This window comes from Desmodus rotundus, chromosome 12 (genome assembly GCF_022682495.2).
Source record: "Desmodus rotundus isolate HL8 chromosome 12, HLdesRot8A.1, whole genome shotgun sequence".
Lineage (NCBI taxonomy): Eukaryota > Metazoa > Chordata > Mammalia > Chiroptera > Phyllostomidae > Desmodus > Desmodus rotundus.
This window is the reverse complement of record NC_071398.1, coordinates 98,666,725-98,686,446: the sequence shown is the minus strand read 5'-3', so window position 1 is coordinate 98,686,446 and position 19,722 is coordinate 98,666,725. Positions and strand designations below refer to the sequence as shown.

General features: G+C 51.2%; 1 protein-coding gene across 1 annotated transcript in view; it reads right to left on the bottom strand.

Moving 5' to 3' along the window:
* LOC123479024 (uncharacterized) overlaps positions 1-19,722 on the bottom strand; it is a 58,624-nt gene that overhangs the window by 4,008 nt on the left and 34,894 nt on the right. The window contains exon 6 of the mRNA XM_071220108.1: positions 1,722-3,614. Coding sequence (XP_071076209.1) covers positions 2,706-3,614 — 909 coding nt within the window. The 3' untranslated portion in view covers positions 1,722-2,705. The remainder of the gene's footprint in view (positions 1-1,721; positions 3,615-19,722) is intronic.

Here is a 19,722-nt window from a genome sequence, read left to right as displayed (position 1 = left end):
CCTGGAAGAGTTGGTGTGCAGAATAAATTGTGAAGGGTGGTCCAGGGTTAGCTGGATGGAGAGGCATGGGTGGACAGAGGCAGATGAGGGAAGGCGCATCCGTGCAGAGAGAGTAGCAAAGCAGAGATGGAGAGGCATGTGAGCTGGGGAGGGGATTTTGTATATTTACCTCCGGGTGCATCCAGGGGCGGGCAGGACCAGGAGGGAGCAGGAGAGGAGGATGCAGGGGTAGGTGGAGTGAGGTCAGGGGCCGTACACCTGGAGAGCAGCCTGGGCTGCATCTTACATGGGTTTGGAAGGTCTGAAAGGTAATTACGTGGTTAAATGGGCGTTTTGGGCAGATGACCTGCTCACAAACTGGAGAATCTACTCAAAGGGGGGAGACTTGAAAGCCACTTCCTTACCGATAGTGAAAGCTCACCCTCAAGAGCCAGTTCAGAACCCAAGAGGACACACACACACACACACTCACACATACAAACACACATGCACAGAGCCATTGCACAAGAGACCCGCCGCATGCCGGCCACTACGGGGAAATCTTCATGGCAGCCAGAGAGTGAAGACAATACTTTGTAAGAGGCATAATTGCACAGATGGTTGGCTTTTCCACAATAATAATGATGCCGTATTTCACGCCGCTGAGCAACAGCTTCCCTGGGATCCGGTGCCCAGGGAACTAACACACCCTCCAACACTGAGGGCGGGATGAAGGGTTTGCCTCCCTGTGCTGCCCCGCCTCCCAGTCTCAGATTATCCCTGACTGGGGCGTACGCACGGAAATACATGCTAATCAGTTCTTCAGGACAAAGGGATATGGTCCCTGGTAAAAGTGTAGGCAATACATGAAGGAGTAAACAGGAATACAAAAGGGAAATATTGGGTGACTACAGTAAGTATTTGCTGTATGAAATATGTATAATTAATATGTGTAAATAAATGTCATGTCTTATAAAACATATGTAACTAAAATCGTAACATCAAGGAGGCAAAGGTTAAAGGTAAAGTATTCTAAGGTCTTTGAATTCTCAGAGAACTGGTAAAATGACTAATTTGTATTAGTCATAAATATATGCTGTAGTCTCTATGGTAACCACCAAAAGAATAGTAAAGATATATACATATAACTAGCAACATTAAGGGGAGAAAATTGGAAGTAATAAAAATGTTTGATCAATCCAGGTGAAAGCAAAAAAAAAAGCCGGAAATAAATAACTAAACATAGAAAATGCATATTAAATAAAGAAATTTTACCCTAAATTATACTAAATGTACACAGATGTTTTAATTGAGGTATAATTGACAGATAACATGATATTAGTTTCAGGTGTATAATAAAGATTTGATATTTGAATACATTGCAAAATAACCACCACAGTAAGTCTGCTAACATCCATCACCAACGCTACAAAATTTTTTCTTGCGATGAAATGTCGAAGATCTACTTTCCTAGCAACTTTCAAGTAGGCAGTTCGCCTGTGCAGTGCCTCCTCCTGCTGTATTTATTTGATAACTGGGCCCCGTCCCCCGTTTCACTGGCTCACAGAGAAACTGAGACCCAATCACAGGACGGTGCTTCCCCTCCCCGCCCAGTGGTCCCCACTGCACCACTGCAGGCTGTTTACCTCAGTTCCTCTCACCCCATGCCCCACATCCAACTCCCAGCAAAACGTCACAAGCCAAAATAAATGCCAAAACAGCCTGAAGAACGGAATACCCACCCGAGTCAGATATGGTAGGAGCGTTGGAATTATCCGACCAGGAATTTTAAAAAACTACGACCGACATGCCAAAGGCATTCACGGAAGAAGTTGACAATGTGCAAAACTGTTAGCGCAGGGATGGAAATTCTAAGAAAGAATAAAAATATCAGTGATCAAAAACACTGCAACAGAAGTGGCTGATAACTTTGACGGGCTCGTTAGCAGACTGGACATGGCTAAGCCTCGCTGAGCTTCAGGATATGACAATAGGAATTTCCAAAACTGAAAAGCAAAGAGGCTAAAAGACTGAAAAACACAACAGAATATCCAGGAACCGAGACAACTATACGAGGCGTAATAGACATACAATGGGAATACCAGCTGGAAAAGAAAGAGACAGAGGAGCGATATTTGAAACAATCGTGATGGAGAACTTCCCCCAAGTTAGTGTTGGACACATCACAGGTCTGGAAAGCTCGAAGAGCCAAGAAAACCTTGGTACCTCATGTATAAACTTCAGAAAGTCAGAGACAGAAACCAAAAAACATCCTGAAACAAGAAAGGTAAGAGAGAAATGCACCAGCCTCGGGAAGAAGGGGGAGCTCCTCATCCTCTGAGAGGGCGCACAGGCGCCGAGATACGTGCGGAGATACGCAAGCATTTTGAAGTCAAGGGCAAGAAGAAACCCTCACATTACGTGGCCTGAAAAAATTAGACTAAAAAAGCGTAATGGAGTACCTAATTGTTTCTCAGTCAACATGCATGGGATTAACGAGCGAATCGTTTGAGTTACTTATATGTGAGTGAGTGCAAGTCGCCTGCAATGACTATGCGTTGGAGACAGCGGCGGGTGAAGGAGACACACGGATCTGAGCGAACGGCAAACCTGAGGTGTGCGGTGGGCTGTCAGGTGGAGGCAAATGAAGGAATCGCTCAGTGTCTGGGGGCCCGGCTGAGGGTGGAGGGAGGGAGTATTTAAAGAGGGCAGTTCGCCTGTGCGCTTCACTTATGTTGCAGCACCCACCAGCTTCGGAACAGAAGTGGGGTGCTTGAGTGCTGATGTGTTTGACCAGGTGTGGAGATGTTGGAGGCAGGAAACTCAGGGCTGGGCGGGGCTCCTTGCAGCCCTGAGAGGAGTCGTTCACGTGGCTGGTCCTTGGGACCAGGCCTGGCAGGATGGCAGGTGAAGAGAGAACAAGAGAGACGGGGAGAGGGGGAGAAAGACAGTGAGACAGAGAGGGACCCCTTGGGCCTGAAGACCCACGAGGGCGAAGGCCGGTGGTGCTTGGGGAGAAGGGTGGATAGAATAATGAGAACTCGTTGTCCGGAGGAGAGTCGAGAGCCTGAGTCTCGGAGGAAAGCAGGAAGGAGTAACTGCGGTGACGGCCACAGCGTGTCTAGCAGAGAACAAATCCAAGAGGAGGCCTGTTGCGTTAATGTCGCTGTGGAAAGGCGAAGAGAGGGGCTGTAAGACCCACACGATTCGAAGGAATGGGACAGTACGGAGAGTGGCCCTGTGGGGGGCGCCACAGAGGGGCTCCAGGGAGGGGAGGGGCGAGTCTGGTGGTACCTAGGGAGGAGGAAGATCGGGTCGGGGTGAAAGAGCAGGGAAACGACGGCGTGGGGGCCGCATGGAGGGAATTGTGCGTTCAGGGAGCTACGGCAGAACCATCCCGTGATCGCGGCCGTCCACGACTTTTCCTCCTGGGCCTGCGCTCTACTGCCCACGTGCCCCTGCCTCCCTTGCACTTCGGGGTGGCCGTGTGACTGAGCTCTGGCCAAAGAGATGTGGCGGGAGCGACGCCCGCACTTCCTGATCTGACCTGTGAAAATCTGCCCCGCGGTCCTCCGCGTCTCGCGTCCCCTCACTCGATGGCCCGAAGCAGAGGATCCGGCTGAGGATTCTAGGGCCTTGGAAGGAAACAAAATCAAGGATGTTAGGTATGTAGGTTTTTAATAACCATTTAAAATATAGCCACTTTAAACATGTAAAAACTGCCCAGGCCCTGACCAAGGGAAACAGGGAGGGCCCAGATGGAGGGAGCCGGGTCTCCGAGTGACGCTGTGCAGCAGAGTGGGTGGACTTCGTGGGAGTGAGAAACGGACGTGCGTGACACCGAGCCCGGGAAGGTCGTGCTGCTCCCGGGGCAGTTGGGCCGTACTGTCAGGGAGGGAGGAGAGGCGTTTGCGGAGCCAGAGGAAGGTGCACAGGGAAACAAGGTTGAATTTGTGCCGCGAGCCAGACACCACACTGAGCGCTCTGCACGGACGTCCCACTTAATTTGCACAAAATAGGAGGAAGGTACTGTCATCCCATGCGTTATACAGATGAGGAAAATGCAGGTTAAGTGAACCGTCGGAGTGGGAGCGAAACGTGCTGACCCTAGACCCCCACCTCGGCTGCTCTGGCTCGGGGCGGGCTCTCTTTGACTTTCGCGCTGTGCCGCCTCCCAGAAATGCCGCGGGTTGTGGGCGGATGTGCTGTGTTGGGCTGAATTCTGTGTACTTAATTATTTATCCACTCATTCATAATTCATACCCCGTCCACATCCACGATTGACGTAGATTTCTGTTCTTTAGAAGAATGTAAACAAACTGGCCCCAAACTTCAGCTAGGGAACTAATATATGGTTGTAAGCCCCGGGGGAAAATGCCTCCCCGAATCTCATTACTGCTAAAGTAAATAGAAGAGGCCTTTGAGCGGTAAAATTCCATGCACTCAGGCTCACACACCGCTCCCGGCGCCTGCTTCTCCCTCGTTCTCGGCACGGCTATGACAATTTGGTCGTCTGGTTTCAAACCCAAAGCAGTACGTTTGAGGTGAGGGAGGGGCTCCTAAAAATTGTCCCGTTGTCCGTGGTAGGACAACGTACAGGTGACAGACCATGAGCACGAGGACCACAAAAATCCAGTCGTGCATTTCCCTGCCCCCCAAACACAGGGGCCGGCGGCCCCGGGGGCTCCAACAGCTCCAGAGGCAATCCCTGTGTGATGAAGACAGTGTAACGGTTGATGTGCACAGCGGAACTTGATCGGGAAGAACGTGTAAAAACGTGTACTCTGGGGTTGGAAAAAGACATACTTTCTCACATATCCCCCCATAGAGTATCCATTTAAAACGAGCATCGTGCTTTTGTAAAGACACTAATTGCTTGAAAAAATCCTGTATGGGATGGTTTTCACCCCTTCGACCGTGGAGGAAGTGAGATCTTATCAGGAAGGGCAGATGTTCGCTGGCTGGCCAGCTGACACTAGAGTGACCGCTGCTAAAATGGGGTGACTTGTCCTTCGTGTCTGAGGACTGTGTAAGCACAAAGCCAGGGGTGGGGGAAATCTTAATGTCATCTATAAACTTCCCAAAGCCAACAATTCTGATCCTTCCTTCTTCCAAAATAAATATAGCCTTCAGCTACCCAGCTACCTTAGGGAAGCGTAGTCTTCAGACAATTGCGGCAAGAAAGTACTTCTCAGGCTTGCATACTAAGACAGTTATTACATGCGGGACTACAAAGTGGACGGAAGACAAGAATCCGTGAATTCACACAGAGCAGCATTTCAGATCCCCCAGCTACGTGTTCACACCCCTGGGACACATGGGCCACCCATCGGTGACCACCCTGTCCTTTGGTTTTATGGTGACAAGTCCAATGGGGAAGAGAAAGAATGGCCTAATGGGTCTGCTTTCAACAGGGAGTTTCTAAGAACTGAAATTATGTAAACCACGACACTAACCGCCTTTGGTTAAAGGTGACGACCGTCTGTAGGGACTAGCACAAAGAGTCGAGGCTGTGTGAAGGAAGAGCGCCGAAGAGGCAGTCCAGGGTGGCTTTTCTCAGCCAGTGGTCGGCAAGCCACTGCTGGCTCCATGCCTCGGTTTCCTCATCTGTAAAAGGGAAAGAGAAGGTAGGAAAGCCAGCTCTGACATGCTCCAGGCCCCCTATTGCTCCCCAGCGTCACTCAAGTCTTGATTACTACAGAAAAAGGGACCCTTTCTCATTAACCGCATAGGAAATTGTGAGTTCTGAAATAAGTCCAGTATCTCTCTGTAATTCGTTGTTGGTCCTGGATTTGCACTCAGCAACTATCAACCGAATCATTAAACCCCAGAGTCTCAGAAGCCCTACACAGTATTCCATCCCCTGTTTGGTGAGATGAGGGGCCTGGGGTTCAGGAATTTGCCCGAGGTCACACCTAGCGGCACCTTCAGGGCACGGAGCCAGGTTTCCCGACCCCCAGTCCTCTGTCCCCCGTTCTGCGGTACAGCCTCTTCACGTTGTGTTGGAGACAATGTCGGCATCCAAATTGTAGGAAACGTCAGGAGTCCACAAGCTTCAGGAGTCAGCCTGAGAAGCAGGGAAGCCAATTGGTTCATGACGAAGTAGAAGTTCTTTGGAACAAAGTAATCAAACATTGTTTAAGAGGTTAAGTGCCTGCACAGATAAGGATCTGGCCGCCTCTGCCAACCCAGAGCCCCATGAAAACTAAGTCTCCTGTGTAAATGTGTTTTTGTTGAGGTTTTTCCACCGAGACCGAGGGAGCGCCAACTGATTTAGATGGAATGAGAACTGACCTCAGCTGACCCAGAACTTCTGCCCAGGGCACAAAACAAAGCCCCGTCCAACTCCAGCTCGGCTCAGAAAAGGGCAGTGGGGAGGGCCCGGGGGCGGGTGGTGACTGAGAAAGGAAGAATATTGCAGCATCCTCCTCTTCCCGACCAGAGGTCAGGCGGCCCCAGGCCGGGGGGAGGTGTTTATGCGGACATCCCAGCCCGGCTGCGCCCGGCTCTCTCACCAGGTTCAGACTTGGTTCCCAAGGGAGAACAGTTCAGGGGCGCTGCTGACTCTGGCTTCGGAGGTAAACAGCTTTCCTGCACGTGAGGAAGGGACGTCTTGGGTCAAAAAGTCTGTGGCTCTTTCCCAGGGAGGCAGGTTCTGCAAAAGTGGTGTAGTGTTCAAGGGGACGGAAGATCACACACAGAAGTCACCCAAAGCCGAGGACAGCCACTGTGCGGACTGACCCTGTGCAGACTGACCCTCTGTGGACCGGCCACTGTGCAGACTGACCCTGTGCGGACTGACCCTCTGTGGACCGGCCACTGTGCAGACTGACCCTGTGTGGACCAGCCACTGTGTGGACTGGTCACTGTGCGGACTGGCCACTGTGCGGACTGACCCTGTGTGGACCGGCCACTGTGTGGACTGGTCACTGTGCGGACTGGCCACTGTGCGGACTGACCCTGTGTGGACCGGCCACTGTGTGGACTGGTCACTGTGCGGACTGGCCACTGTGCGGACTGACCCTGTGCGGACTGGCCCCTGTGCTGATGGAGGCCGGAGTGGGCAGCCCCAGTGAGACCGCGGCAACAACGCCAGCCGGATGCCAAGCCTAGGGACAACCTGACTCCCCAACAGAAACTCAGCCAGCGTTGAGATGAACCCATGACGCCGCATCCGTGAACGGTTAGGAAGAATTGTTTTACATTTTAACTTTGTGCCATGAAACTCCAGGCTCTGCCCCAACCCTTCCCTGGGGACAGCAGCAGGGACAGAGGGTTGGGCTGAACGGATCAAGGTTTCGACCTAACGTGTCATAACATTCCCTGTTTCATGTGGAATTCAGGCTATCATTTGAAGGGCAAAAACTGAAAGTACCATTTGCCCGCCCCCACACTGCACAGTGAGCTGAAACCATGGCCCCAGCAGGAAGCAGGAAGTAGGCGGTGCAGACTTTGAGGCCTCCCTGCCCACAGGGGTGGCTGCAGAGGAGAAGGAAACCTTGGAAGTTCTGCCTAGGGAGAAGAGGAAGCAGGTTCTGTAGATGCAGGGAATAGTTGTCTCCTCCCCCAGCCTCCATCCCAGCACCTGCGTGCACGTGAACCTGTCACATAATGATGATAATATCAATAGCTCATGTGATTGAACACTTACTGTGAGTGCAGTGCTTACAGAAAGGCGCAGAGGAAAGTTCATTCAGTTACAAATGTGTGTTGAGCACAGATGCGGAGCCAGGAATTGTGCCCTGCAGGGGCCAGGGTGGCCCTGCCCGTGAGAAGCTCACGGTCTAGTGACCAGGTGTGCAGGTGGGAGCGAGGCCTGAGCCCTGGCCTGGGCAGACCCGCTCTCTGCGGAAACAGACTCCACAGGGAGCAGACCGTACAAATCTCCAGGGCACCTGCCGCCTTCCAGGCCAGGGGCATTGGAGGAAGGACGGACCTTTCATGAGTTCTCTGCAGTCACAGGCCCGTTTAACCTCAATAATAAAGCTCAGAGGCAGGCACAGCCGTCAGTGGGACTGAGTCTCGGAGAGCTCCAGTTGTTTTCCTAAGGCCCCCCCACCCCCTCAGCTACACGTCTCCCAGCCAGAGCTCAGGCATTACCCTGAGTGCGTGTGGCGGTGGAGATGGGAGAGACAGCGGGAAGACCCTCTGACATCAGCGAGGTCTGCCCTTGGGATTCATGTCGCCGAAAGGTTACCCAGTCCTTCTACAGAACCCCCCGGGCGACACCGCATCGAGAGTCACACATGCAACGAGTTTGGAAGTGATGTTTACAACCAACACCAGTAGTAACCATTATGACAACGGTTAACATCAAGTGTCTGTGAGCCACTTGGCGTTCCGGCTGAGGGACGCTGAAATGAGTAAGACACTATTTTACCTACCAACGCTTGTAGCCTAGCAGGATGGGCAGACAGACAAAGTTTAACTCAGTGGTATCATTGCTGACTTGTGAGCGAAGTGCTGATGGATTCTTGTGCTGCAGTAGTCTTAGCTATAAAATGGGGGGCGGGTGTCAGAACTCATATCTGTCCTGAGAGGCAGCTGTGATTCAACTAGAGAATTAGATGAGATAAGGCCCGAGGAGCAGAGGGTTCTGGTCTCCCCAGAAAACTACAGCAGTTGCTCTGACCCGTAGAACGAAGGATCTGCGGGGGAACCCCTGGAAGCCGGGGATGCATCTCTTATGAACCTCTGCATCTCCCCCACACCTAACACACGGTGGAGGCTCTGACCTAGGTCTGTCCGTCCAAGTGAAGGAGGTGCAGGGCCAGGACCATGGAAGACCCCTGCCCAGCGTCAGGCCCGCGGATGCAGCAGGGGCACACACTCCCACCGGCACCCCGTCAGAAATGCAGCTCCTGCTTTAAAGGTAGCAAGGTGACCAAGCCAACACGGAGGCAGGCACTCTCTACTCAGAATTTGTCACCAGGGACAGAGGGGAAAGCTTGGCACCTCGGAGGGGACCTTTAGATTCCTAACAGAAGATCGCAACATGTCACGCACACAGAATAAGGGGACAGAGCCCTGCCCACTGATTCTTCCGAAACAAGTCCCCCTGGGGGCGGAGGGCGCCTTGAAAGTCACCTCCAACCCCAGCAGGCAAAGCATAGCCACATGCCCGACACTCTCCAAGGCGATTTCAAACCCTGTACCCCACTTAGGACAGGCCTTAGATGTAAGATTAGAACATGAGCCAGTCTCAGGCGTGCCCCTCGGGAAAAGAGTGGCAGGAAGAGAGCCACCTCCCCAAACGGGGGGCCTCCATCAGGTAGCTCTCATGCAGACTCGACGGGGAGACTTGCAGAGTGCTCGCCCCCCGGCAGGTCCCAACACTGTCTACTTCCATGAGGGTTTACGTGGCAGAGCCCTTGTATGGAGCCCAGGTGAGCCAGGCTGGGCCGTGCAGACGTGGGAGGGGTCCTCAGCTCCTTAACCTAAGAACATTCTAGAGCAAGCGGTGTGCACACTCTGAGTCTGGCCCTCCTGGATCTCATCATGACTTCAGTGTCGAGGGTTGAACCCAAGGAAAAGAGTTTGAATGTGTTTTAAAGAGAAGAAGGACAAACTCACTCCAGATGAGGCCAATTTGTGTGGTAACCAGAAAGCTCCACTGTCAGGGGATGTGGCTTAGTTGTCCCTTTGGCCAGCCCCTGTCCTTGAGGCCGTGGGCTTTGAGATCTGGCCCCCTCCCCCACAGGGACATGCAGTCATCACAGCACAGCGGCCCCGCCCCCCGGGATGAGTTGGCAGCTTCCTAACCCATGCGGGAAGGGCTCCTTCCCCTGGGGTGAGATTCTGTCATGGAGAATTGCTTTGAGTGCAGCAGGGCTGTGGCTCTGCAGCCCTCGTTCAGGAGGAGCTGCGGAAACAACACTCAGAAGGAACTAATCCTGGGGAGATCCTCTTCTTAGTCGCTTCGCTTGCTGCAGAAAAGATGGGGCCACGGGAATTAGGATGGTGCCCCAAGGGAGGGAGGGATAGCAGGGCTGGAGGGGGCAAGGAGCTCTTGATATATGTCACAGCTTTCTTTTTTTTATTTTTTCTAGCCGCACAAAGAGGTCTGATGCCTTGTGGCTTGCTTCAGCTTGGCAATCATCTCTGACTCTAATATTTTGATAGAGGACTTCATAGAACATAGATAATGACAGTGTTTAACTCATCAGAAGCAACTCTGCGTTAGGACCTGGGGTAGGCAGGATTCTGAGACGGCACCCAGGGACCCTCGTCCTTGTGCTGTCCCCTCCCGTGAGTGCGGTGGGGACCTGTGATTACGAAGAGATACCCCTGTCCCGATCACATTGCATTATGTGGGCAAGGGATCTTGCGGTTGTGACCCAGGTTGCCATTGAGTTGACCTGGGAGGGGTGACCTTCTCAGCCGAGCCTTTCAAAGCAGAGTTGTCTCTGGGTGGCTTTGAGGGAAGAAAGAAACGATGCTGTGAGCTGCTGGTTGAGCAGGGCAGGGGTTCCTGGACGCTGACCGTGGTCCCTGGACGCTGACCGCGGTCCCTGGCTGACAGGCAGCAAGAAAACGTTGGCCTCCTGCTTTCCTTACCACTGAACTGGGGGAAATGTTTAAGGGTCTTCTTCTTTAAGAAGAAGAAGGATTAAAAAAGATAAAAATGTGAATAACAAAATGGCAATAAATACATATCTGTCAACAATTACTTGAAATGCAAATGGATTAAATGCTTCCATCAGAAGATATTCCGGGGCCAAGTGGATGACAAAGCAAGACCCTTCCCTGTGCCACCTACCGGAGGCTCACGTCAGAGCGGAAGACGTACCGACTGAAAGGAAAGGGATGGGAAGAACATTCATAAAACTGGAAACAAAAGAAAAACAAAACGGGGGGGAGCAATACCTGTATGAGACCAAACAGACTGTCAAGCACTAACTGTAAGGGGAGACGAAGAAGGGCCCGCCTCGCCACCTCTCTGTGTTTGCCCGAAGAAACGCAAAGCATTGAATCGAAAAGACACGTGTTCATCCCCATGTTCACTGCAGCATTAGTTACAACAGCCAAGATGCGGGCGCAACCGAAGCGCCCAGCGAGGGACGGCTGGTAAGGAAGCCGTGCGCGTATGCTGTGGAGCGAGACTCGCCGCAAAAGGAATGTGCTCTCGCCACCGGCAGCAGCACGGGTGCAGCTGGAGGATAACTGTGCTGAGTGAAGTAAGTCAGACAGAGAGAGACGACGCCAGATGATGTCGCTTATATGTGGAATCTAAAAAACAAAATAACAAATATGCAGAACAGAGACTAATAGATACAGAGAACATTTTGATGGTTGCCATGTGGGAATGGGGTTGGGGGATGGGTGGAAACGGGAAAAGGAAAAAAAAAAGAAGAAAACGGGGGCCTCAGGTACGGAATCACATGGAACTGAGCTCTGCCAGCCACCTGCGTGACTGTGGAGGAGGGTCCCCCGGGCAAGAACCAGCCTCAGCCTACACCTCGATTGCAGCCTGCGATGCCCAGAGCAGAGGATGCAGCCAGGCGGTGCCCCAGCTCCTCACCCACGGAGTCCGGGAGCTAGTAAAGTAGGTGGTAATTGTTACGTGGCAGGAGGAACCTAAAACAGGAGCAATGTTGTCAGATTCTGCAGAGGGCTGATTTTTGCTGAGAACTGCAGGCATGCCATTACAACTCTCTGCGAGAGGACAGCTTTTAATTATCTGGGGATCCAACGCGTCAAACTACTTAAACTTTTCTTTCTTTTCTTTTTTTTTCTCTCTTTTTTTTTTTTTTAGCAGCAATTAAACTTGAATTTTCCTACTCTGAAAACTGAAAAAGAGCTGAACACATTTTCTTTAGAACTTTCCAAAAATAAAGGTTTTCTTTGGAGCAGCAGTTAGTCCGGGCAGTGTTAATCTGGAAGGAAAAAGAAGCTGAAGTAGAGCTAATAGATCAAAAATAGGCTGCACACTCCTGAACCAAGGGGTCTGGAGAGAATTGCTCGTTGTTTGGGAGAGCAGGGATGGGGGATCCCTGTGGTCGCAGGCAAGGCAGCGGAAGGAGCCCCGTGCTCGGCGACACCCTCCCAGTCCTTCCCAAGGGTAGCTGGAGGGCAGAGGATGGAACCGCACCTAAGAAGTCATCCTTCATCCCTACTGACTGCAATTCCAACATACACCTGCACCCCAAAGGTGTTCATATGGTGCACAGTCCCTCTCCCTGGCTTTAAACACGACAGGGATGAACTCTAAATAACAGGAAGATACTTTTTCAAGCTTCAGAGTGTCAGTCAGTCCCCGTCCAGGGACCGCATTTCCTCATCTCTAAAACGGACAGTCGACCCCGTCTTCAGGGTCCTTTTCATTCTGTGGTTCTGCCCCAGGAGCCCTCCATCGTTCCATCCGCCCCATCGGTCACTGTCAACACATGAGGCTGAGCAGCCAAAGCATTGCCACATGCGAATCCTTTATAGTATTCAACCAATCTCGGCTATTGTTGTAAAACCATCCTTGATAAGTTTGATTTTCCAAAACTTTCCATCACCTTTCCAGAGCATCATTATAATGGACGTGTCTTTAACTGTGGAGCAGTGAAGGGCGAAACCACTCCTCTGGAAAGGGTAGCTCTCATAGGAGAGTTCCCGAAAGTCTTCTTCACCCTGACCTCTACTTGCATGCTCCTTTCACGGTTACTCACACAGGTGTGGGTGCTGGATCGCCCCCTGGGCCTCACCTGCTCGTCAAACTCAGCTCACCCATAAGTGAGTGTATCGTTTTCCGCACCCAGTTTTCCTGGTCCATCCCCGCCAGGTTTCTCTGTCTGTTGCTCCCTCAACTCCTCAGTCTTCCCATACTGGAATCATTATTTATTTTCCGTTCTCCCTCACGTTCCTTATCCACACACACAAAATCCTCCCTAGTTGTCTTTTTATTTAAGATCAATAATAGTTTTTGTTTGCAAAAGTGCATTGAAACCATGCCTTTCCAAGTCCTGGGTTGAGGAGGGAGGGGTGTTTCATGCCTTTGTTTCTCATTCTCGCTGCTTCCACTCAGCTTCTCCTGGGCTACTTACTGCACGGCCCGTCTCCCTGCCTCCTCTTCCCCTCCTTCCCCTCTGCAATTCACCCCGCAAAATCCTGCCCTGCTTGGCCTCCTGGAACTTCACTGTGCGCCCCCGCCCCTGCATTTAACCAGCAGCGCACGCCAGCATCATTGCCCTCCCAGTAAAACCCAAATTCCGTCAGGTTGTTTTCCCAGGTCCTGGCCGATCTGACTGCGGCTTGGAGCTGAGCTCAAAGACTGGGTTGCTCTCTTGCCTCGGCATCTGGGCAGGGGTCTGGCCTGTCTGCGGCCCAGCCCTCTCTGCTGTGGGTTAGTGTGATTCTCCCCGGGCCTCAAAGAGACATCGTGCTCCACCTCTCATGTAAGACTCTCCAGGGGCTGGTGAGAGGCTGAGGTTTTCCTGCACTCCGTTTCCCAAGGTGTAACTTTCCTGTTGGTTTCACAGGTTCATCCTAAGCATTCTTTTCTCTGCACATTTGCTCACTCCGATCCCTCTGCGTTCAGAGGGGCATTTCTGTCCTTTTTCTTTTTTCAGTTGGACTTTCCCTTTACAGCCCTGATCTGAGGTCGTTGCCTTTCTGTTCTGTGACCCTTTGAATTCCCGCGGTTCAGCAGCACTTACCCGGCGTTTCGCGCCGACAACTTGGACCACTTGTGTCTCACGGGCACCTCAGCCGCCCAGGGAAAAGGCGAACCTTTGACAGCAGGGAGCGCGTGGCCAGCTCAAGGCCCCGTGCAGGCAGGCGTTCTGCAAACATCGGTGGCTCTCAATGACAATGACAAGAGCATCTCAATTACGAAGCATAGTAATTATTAGGTAAATTGGAGACTCTCGCTGTCAATTTGTTGGCGCTCTTGGTGAATGCTTCATTAGCGTGTTGGCAACGACGCTTCCCAGCTGCCTTCGCGAGGCAGTTTGGTTTGCTGACCCGTTTTGGTCGTGACATTCTCAGCAGGGGAGTGAAGAGGACCCTTCTGTGCCATTTTGTCCCTGAATTGAGAAAAGCAGAGCCCTTTCGTGAGGTATATGGAGAACACGCAGTATAAGAATTGACAGGAGAAAGTAAAATAAATTCCTTTTCTTGGCCCCTTTGCCCATGGCAATGCCTCGGTGGCGTGTTTGTTTGTTTTTTTCTATAGAAAAGCAAATAGTGACTGATTCGCTTTAACTGGACTGCTAGTTGCCCTTGGAGACCGGGAGAGTCTCCACCTTCTATCCAAACTGAAACTTTTCCCTGCAACACCTAAAAAGAGATCATTTCAGTGTGCTTTGGATGCTGTATTTGTTTTCTGTTTATTGATGTTTTTCTTCTGATTAAAACTGCAAAGCAAGTTTTAATGCAAAGCAACCCAAAGTAAGTAGACAGAATGGAATAATAAAGATAAAAATAATAGAAGGAGGAAAATCGATAAAACAACAAAACCAATAAAAACTGATGAACCTCTAGCCAAATGGCTCAGGAAACGGAGAGGGAAGCCCCCCGACAACACCAGCGATGAGAAGAGAAATGTCGCTGAAATTCCTGCAGACATCAGGGTAGTGGTGAGAAAATATAAGCAGCTTTCTGCCAATAAATTCCATAACTTAGACAAAATAGTGGGGGGAATCTTGAAAAAGCAAACTACCCTAGCCCACTCCAGCAAAAAAGATAGCATGAATAGCTTTTGATCTGTGAAGGAAATGACTTCATAATTAAAAATCCTTCCCCAAAGAAAACTCCAGGCTCAGTTGATTTCATGGCATAAGTCTACCAAATATTTATTGAAGAAGAAATGGCCATTTTACACAAACTGTTCCAGAGAATACGAGGAAGCATGTCTCAACTCATTTAAAGAGGTCTATGTTACCTTACAACCCAAACCAGAAAAATCCGCTATGAGAAAACCCCCCTGCAGATTGCTACCCTTTAGAACGTAGACGGAAGCACCCTAACACCCTTTCTTTCTGACCTCCCTTACCCCCACCGAGGGACTCGGCCCCGCCACTGTCTCCTCTGCCTTGGCCCCCTCCAGGGGTAGCTCGATAGCTTCCTGCCTGCGTGTTCTGGGGGCCCCTGGCTTGTCCTGTTCTGCATGTCCCACTTGGTTGCTGTTGTGGGGTCACTAGGGCGGTGAGCTCCAGGGGATCAGGACGGGCTCTTCCTTATTTCCACTCTTGACTTCTGCAATCTTCTCCATGCAGCGGCCACGGTGATCTTTGCAAAACATAACCAGCCTTTCTCTTTGATTTACTAATTTTCAGCGCCAGGGGCTGGTGTCCCCCTTTCCTGCGGTGACTGCTGATGGATTTGTTTTTGCTTCAGCTGGTGGTTTTGCGGTTCTCCCATGGTTTTTACTTATTGTCTGCATCATTATTAATTCACAAGATTTAAAAATATAGTCCGTGTGAGTCGATCAATTGCAATTGCTGTTGGCATGACGCTCAGGTCGCCCATCATGCACTGAGAAAGCGGGACTCGGCTAACTGCTGGGGATCTTTATGTCACAGCCCCTTTTATTTTATTTTATTTTGCTTGTTTGTTTTTTTTAGAGAGAGAGATTCTTTGCTTCCTGGCACTTCGGGGTTTGTCACCGTCTTGCTCATGTGCAGCCTCAGACTTGGAATCAGCCCTTGTCCCTGAAGCCCTGGCTCCTTTCAGGGTGGAATGTGACGTAGAGGCCACCGTCCGAGCACCACAGATGTTCCCAGCCCCGGGTTTGCCATCGCTTCTAGGACTTTAGAGTAGACAAAATTGGGGACTGTGCATTTGTCTTACCTGTTCTGTGTGACTATATTTCCAAATAACCGGAAAAGCCGTAGCTGAGGAGGAACGTTTTTCCCGTCGAAAAGCGTCGTAGTTAGTAAATGCAGAAGGATTCGTCAAACTGGAACATCACAGCTCACAACCACTAATGAAATCATTGATTCTGGCAGTGAACGTCTGCAGATGCTGAAGCCATCACAGAAAGCGGGTCAGGGACCTGGGCGATGGAAAGATGAGGCCCCGCCCCGCGAACCCGCAGGTGCACCGTGGCGCGTCTCAGAACCAGCCAACCAGACGCGAGGCACCTAGTGCATGACGTAATGCCGTAAGAAACGCACCGCCCCGCTTAGGACCTATTCTTGCCCAAAGGATGGTAAGCCTGAATTTAATCAAGATTTAGGTCTCCCCTTTAGTTTGCAGGGCAGAAGGAGAGTAAACAGACACATTCAGATTTGGTACAATTTACAGGACAACTAACCAACTGAGTCTATTCAACATTCAAGGGCCAGAAAAAAGGGGAGAGAGGAGCAGGCTCTGCTGAAGATGGAACAGTCTTAAAAGGCATGACAATCAAATGCAATGATTGGACCCCATTTGGGTCCAAGGAAGGAAGGAAGGAAAAATAACAAAAGAGGGGGAAGAACGAAAGGGAAAGAAGAATGGAGGGAAGATGGAGGGAGGCAGGAAAAGTACCGATTAACCAGGAGAGATGGAAATGTTACAACACTGAAGGGGTGGCATAGCTTCCTCTGCTTTTTCATTCTGCAGACACTTATCAAACATTAACATGAGCCGGGCCCTTGGCAGAGAGAAGGGATTGTAATGAGGAATATGCAGTGGTGACACGGTCCTTCTCCTCGACTTTCAGTCTGGTGACAAAGACAGACAGACAGATGGATAAATTCCAAGTGTCACCAACGTCAGTCACTCCAGAGCAGCTACAGTGACATGAAATGGTGGCGGGTGGGGTAGGGAGAGACTGTCAAGACAAGGAAATGGCATGTGCAAAGGCCCTGAGGTGTGGGCGTGCATGGACTAAAAGGAAGATGTTGTATAGCTTAAAAACCAAACAGACAAACAAAAAACCCATAAGCCGAAAGCTGGGATGTGGTGAGAGACGGAAGTGGCTATGGAAGTGGCAGGCTTAACGTGCCGCAGGCCCCAGGTTTCTCATTTTCAAAACGGAAACGGCCCGACTGTAGAAGGAAGACCCACCCAGCTTCAGCTGACACTCCACTCCACTCACAGTCGCCAACAAGTACAGCGAGGGCGCTCACCCACCTGTCTGTGAGAGGGCAGCTGCGTTTCCCGAAGGGACCCGCGGCAATCTCGCCATCCGATTCCTCCTTTCCGTTGTAAGACTTTCTTTGCAAATAGATCTTCCCCCCCAACAAGATATGTAAGTCCCATACAAAGAAATGGATCCAAGTTCCTTGAGGAGAGAGACGCCTCCCGTGGAAAATGCCCACAGGGAGGAGCGAGGCAAGGCTCAGTCTGTGAGCAGCTCCGTCCTGCATGGCTAGTGAGGCTGGGGGTGGGGGGTGCAGAAAAAAGGAAGTGCCTACGTGCAGTCACTAGACACGACCACTTCACCCAGTGCCTTCGGCCCCACAGCCGTCAACATTAAGGATCCAGAGGAAGGAGAGCCGGGCCCACACTGGCCTCCACCGCCACACCTTGGACTGTGGTCAGGGAATGAAGGACCTTCTTTGGCCTTCCACTCTCAGCCATGTGAACCAATCACACGCAGAGTAGCAGCGACACTTGATCTAAAGCATTCTGTGGGCTAGGAAGCGGCTTCCTATGCATCGTCCTGCTCTGTCCTCGTGAGGACCCAGCCAACTAAGATTCCTTCTCCCTCATTCAATGGGAAACCTGTTCTGAGCAAGAAAGTGACTCCCGTCAGCCCCTGGCCGGGCATCGATCTGTCCAGAATGAGGCATCTTCAGATCCCTTCTGGTGCCCGAGAAAACTCTGCCTGCTGCTGGCGGGGGCGGTTCTCGCCAACAAGTTTAAGATAAAAATGAAACGTGAACAGTCCCGGCTCCTTTTTCCCATTTGTTCCGCATTCATTCAATGTGCTATTTAAGCAGTGGGCTCCACCGCCTTCCCCGGCAGAACGTGAGCCTTCCTTCATGCTGACGCCGGTTTAATATTTCATGAGCCCAGCTCCAGCGCCGAAAGGTCACTTGATAAATTATTTCATCGCCACATCTCATTTTCCCTTCCATAAGACAGAAATTAACATCGTTGTCATTGTTTACATTTATTTGCACGTGTATTATTTATAAGGCCTGGCCGAGTGCTTTTACAGGAATTGTCTTGTCCTTAACACAGGCTTCTGAGGCAGGTACTGAATACTTGTCTGAGCCTCTAGATAAGGAAGATGAGGTCTTGAGAAAGTTTGGAGACTTGCCCCATATTGCATGCTAACTAACGAAGAAAGAGGTGGGACCAGAATTCAAACCCAGGCCTTTCCATGGCCAAACAGTACTTGAGTTCTTCCGGTCCAAAGCCCCTTCCCCACACGTACTGCCCCCATGTGGCAGGGTTCCAGGAATAATAAAGGCAGCCCGTGAGTCCAACACAAGGCCAAGGTTATAAGTCTGCAATTACTGACGCAGGGCTGTGGGCACAGGACATCATGTACTTTATATTTCAGCTCGAGTGACACTCTAGGGCCCTTCACCGAGGTCCAGGGCAGCGGTGAGCTGCTTCTGAAGGCACGCACTCTTCGTCCTCACAAAGTGACCCCGGGGGGGTCAACAGATTCCTTGTGCTGCTGTAGCAGTGAGAGACGCCGGCAGGTGCCCCCCAGGAGGCTCTCAGCTGGCCAGCCTGGTGACCAGTCGTGAGATTTGGGAAGGAAGCAAATCAGCACAGAAAAAAGCAAGCTAAGTGGCCCGTGGAGGAATCAAGTTCACAAATCTGGCTTTGTTCGCAGGCACCGTGCATTAGTCGGGCGCACCTGCCAAGATCGCAGGGGCCTCAAGTTTGTGTGCCAAAGAGAAAACAGTTGCCCGGCAACTCGTATAATGGAGAAGAAAGTGCTGTTCATTTGCACATTCTATTGTGTTGTTTGCCAAATTGCAGATCAAATTGCCCCAGGATTCAAAGGAGGTCCCCACTCACTGCTGGCAGCGCAGGAGGGAGCCCTGCAAAGAGTCTGCTTTCGCGCCCCGACCTCGGCCCCTGCGGCCCCCACTGCGGGGGCCTTGCCTTGCCCACAGCGCCTTGGGTCCCGGAGACTCTGAAAAGGAGAGAGAAAGGACAAGAGTTTGACATGATTTTACTATTTCTGGTTGGGTAGCTTTTCAGTTCAGTCAAACGTGGGCCCCAGTATTAGACAATCTTCTTAAATGTGTTCTTTTCAAAAAACAAAAGGTAAAAATAAACCTTTTTAAAAATCCCACCATCATTTACACAAATAGCTTATTTCAATTTGGCTACTGTTTTTCTCCACCGAAGGGCACAAAGCAATTACTCAGAGGGATAATTATGGGGCTCCGAGGGATCGGGGGCCTGGGCCGTGGCAGAGCCTTCCGCCCCCAAATTCGTTCTCTGCTAGAACCCCAGCAGTCTCCTCATTCCACACTCAGACACTGAGCCCAGCAGGCCCAATGTCAGGGCGGAGGTAAATACCGTCCGTACCAATCAGGTAGCCTCTGGTCTGTGGGCACGGGACTGTTTTCTAAAGGTCCCGGGAGCCAGGCACTGACTTGTTTCCAGATAAATGAGAAGAGACACATCTATTGGAAAACGGGGAAGGGGCTCCGATGTGATGAAAAGCACCCTTCTGGGTGCAAGTTGTGAGATCTGCGTTGGGACCTCGGCAGCCAATGTCACCTTGTCCCAGGCACTGCCCCTCTCTGAGCCTCAGGCTCCCGTCTGCCAGATGGCATCGGTAAAATAGGAGTTGAGTGAGGATGGGGTGAGGTAGCATAAGGAGAAGCACACAGTAGGGCTCCATAACCATCT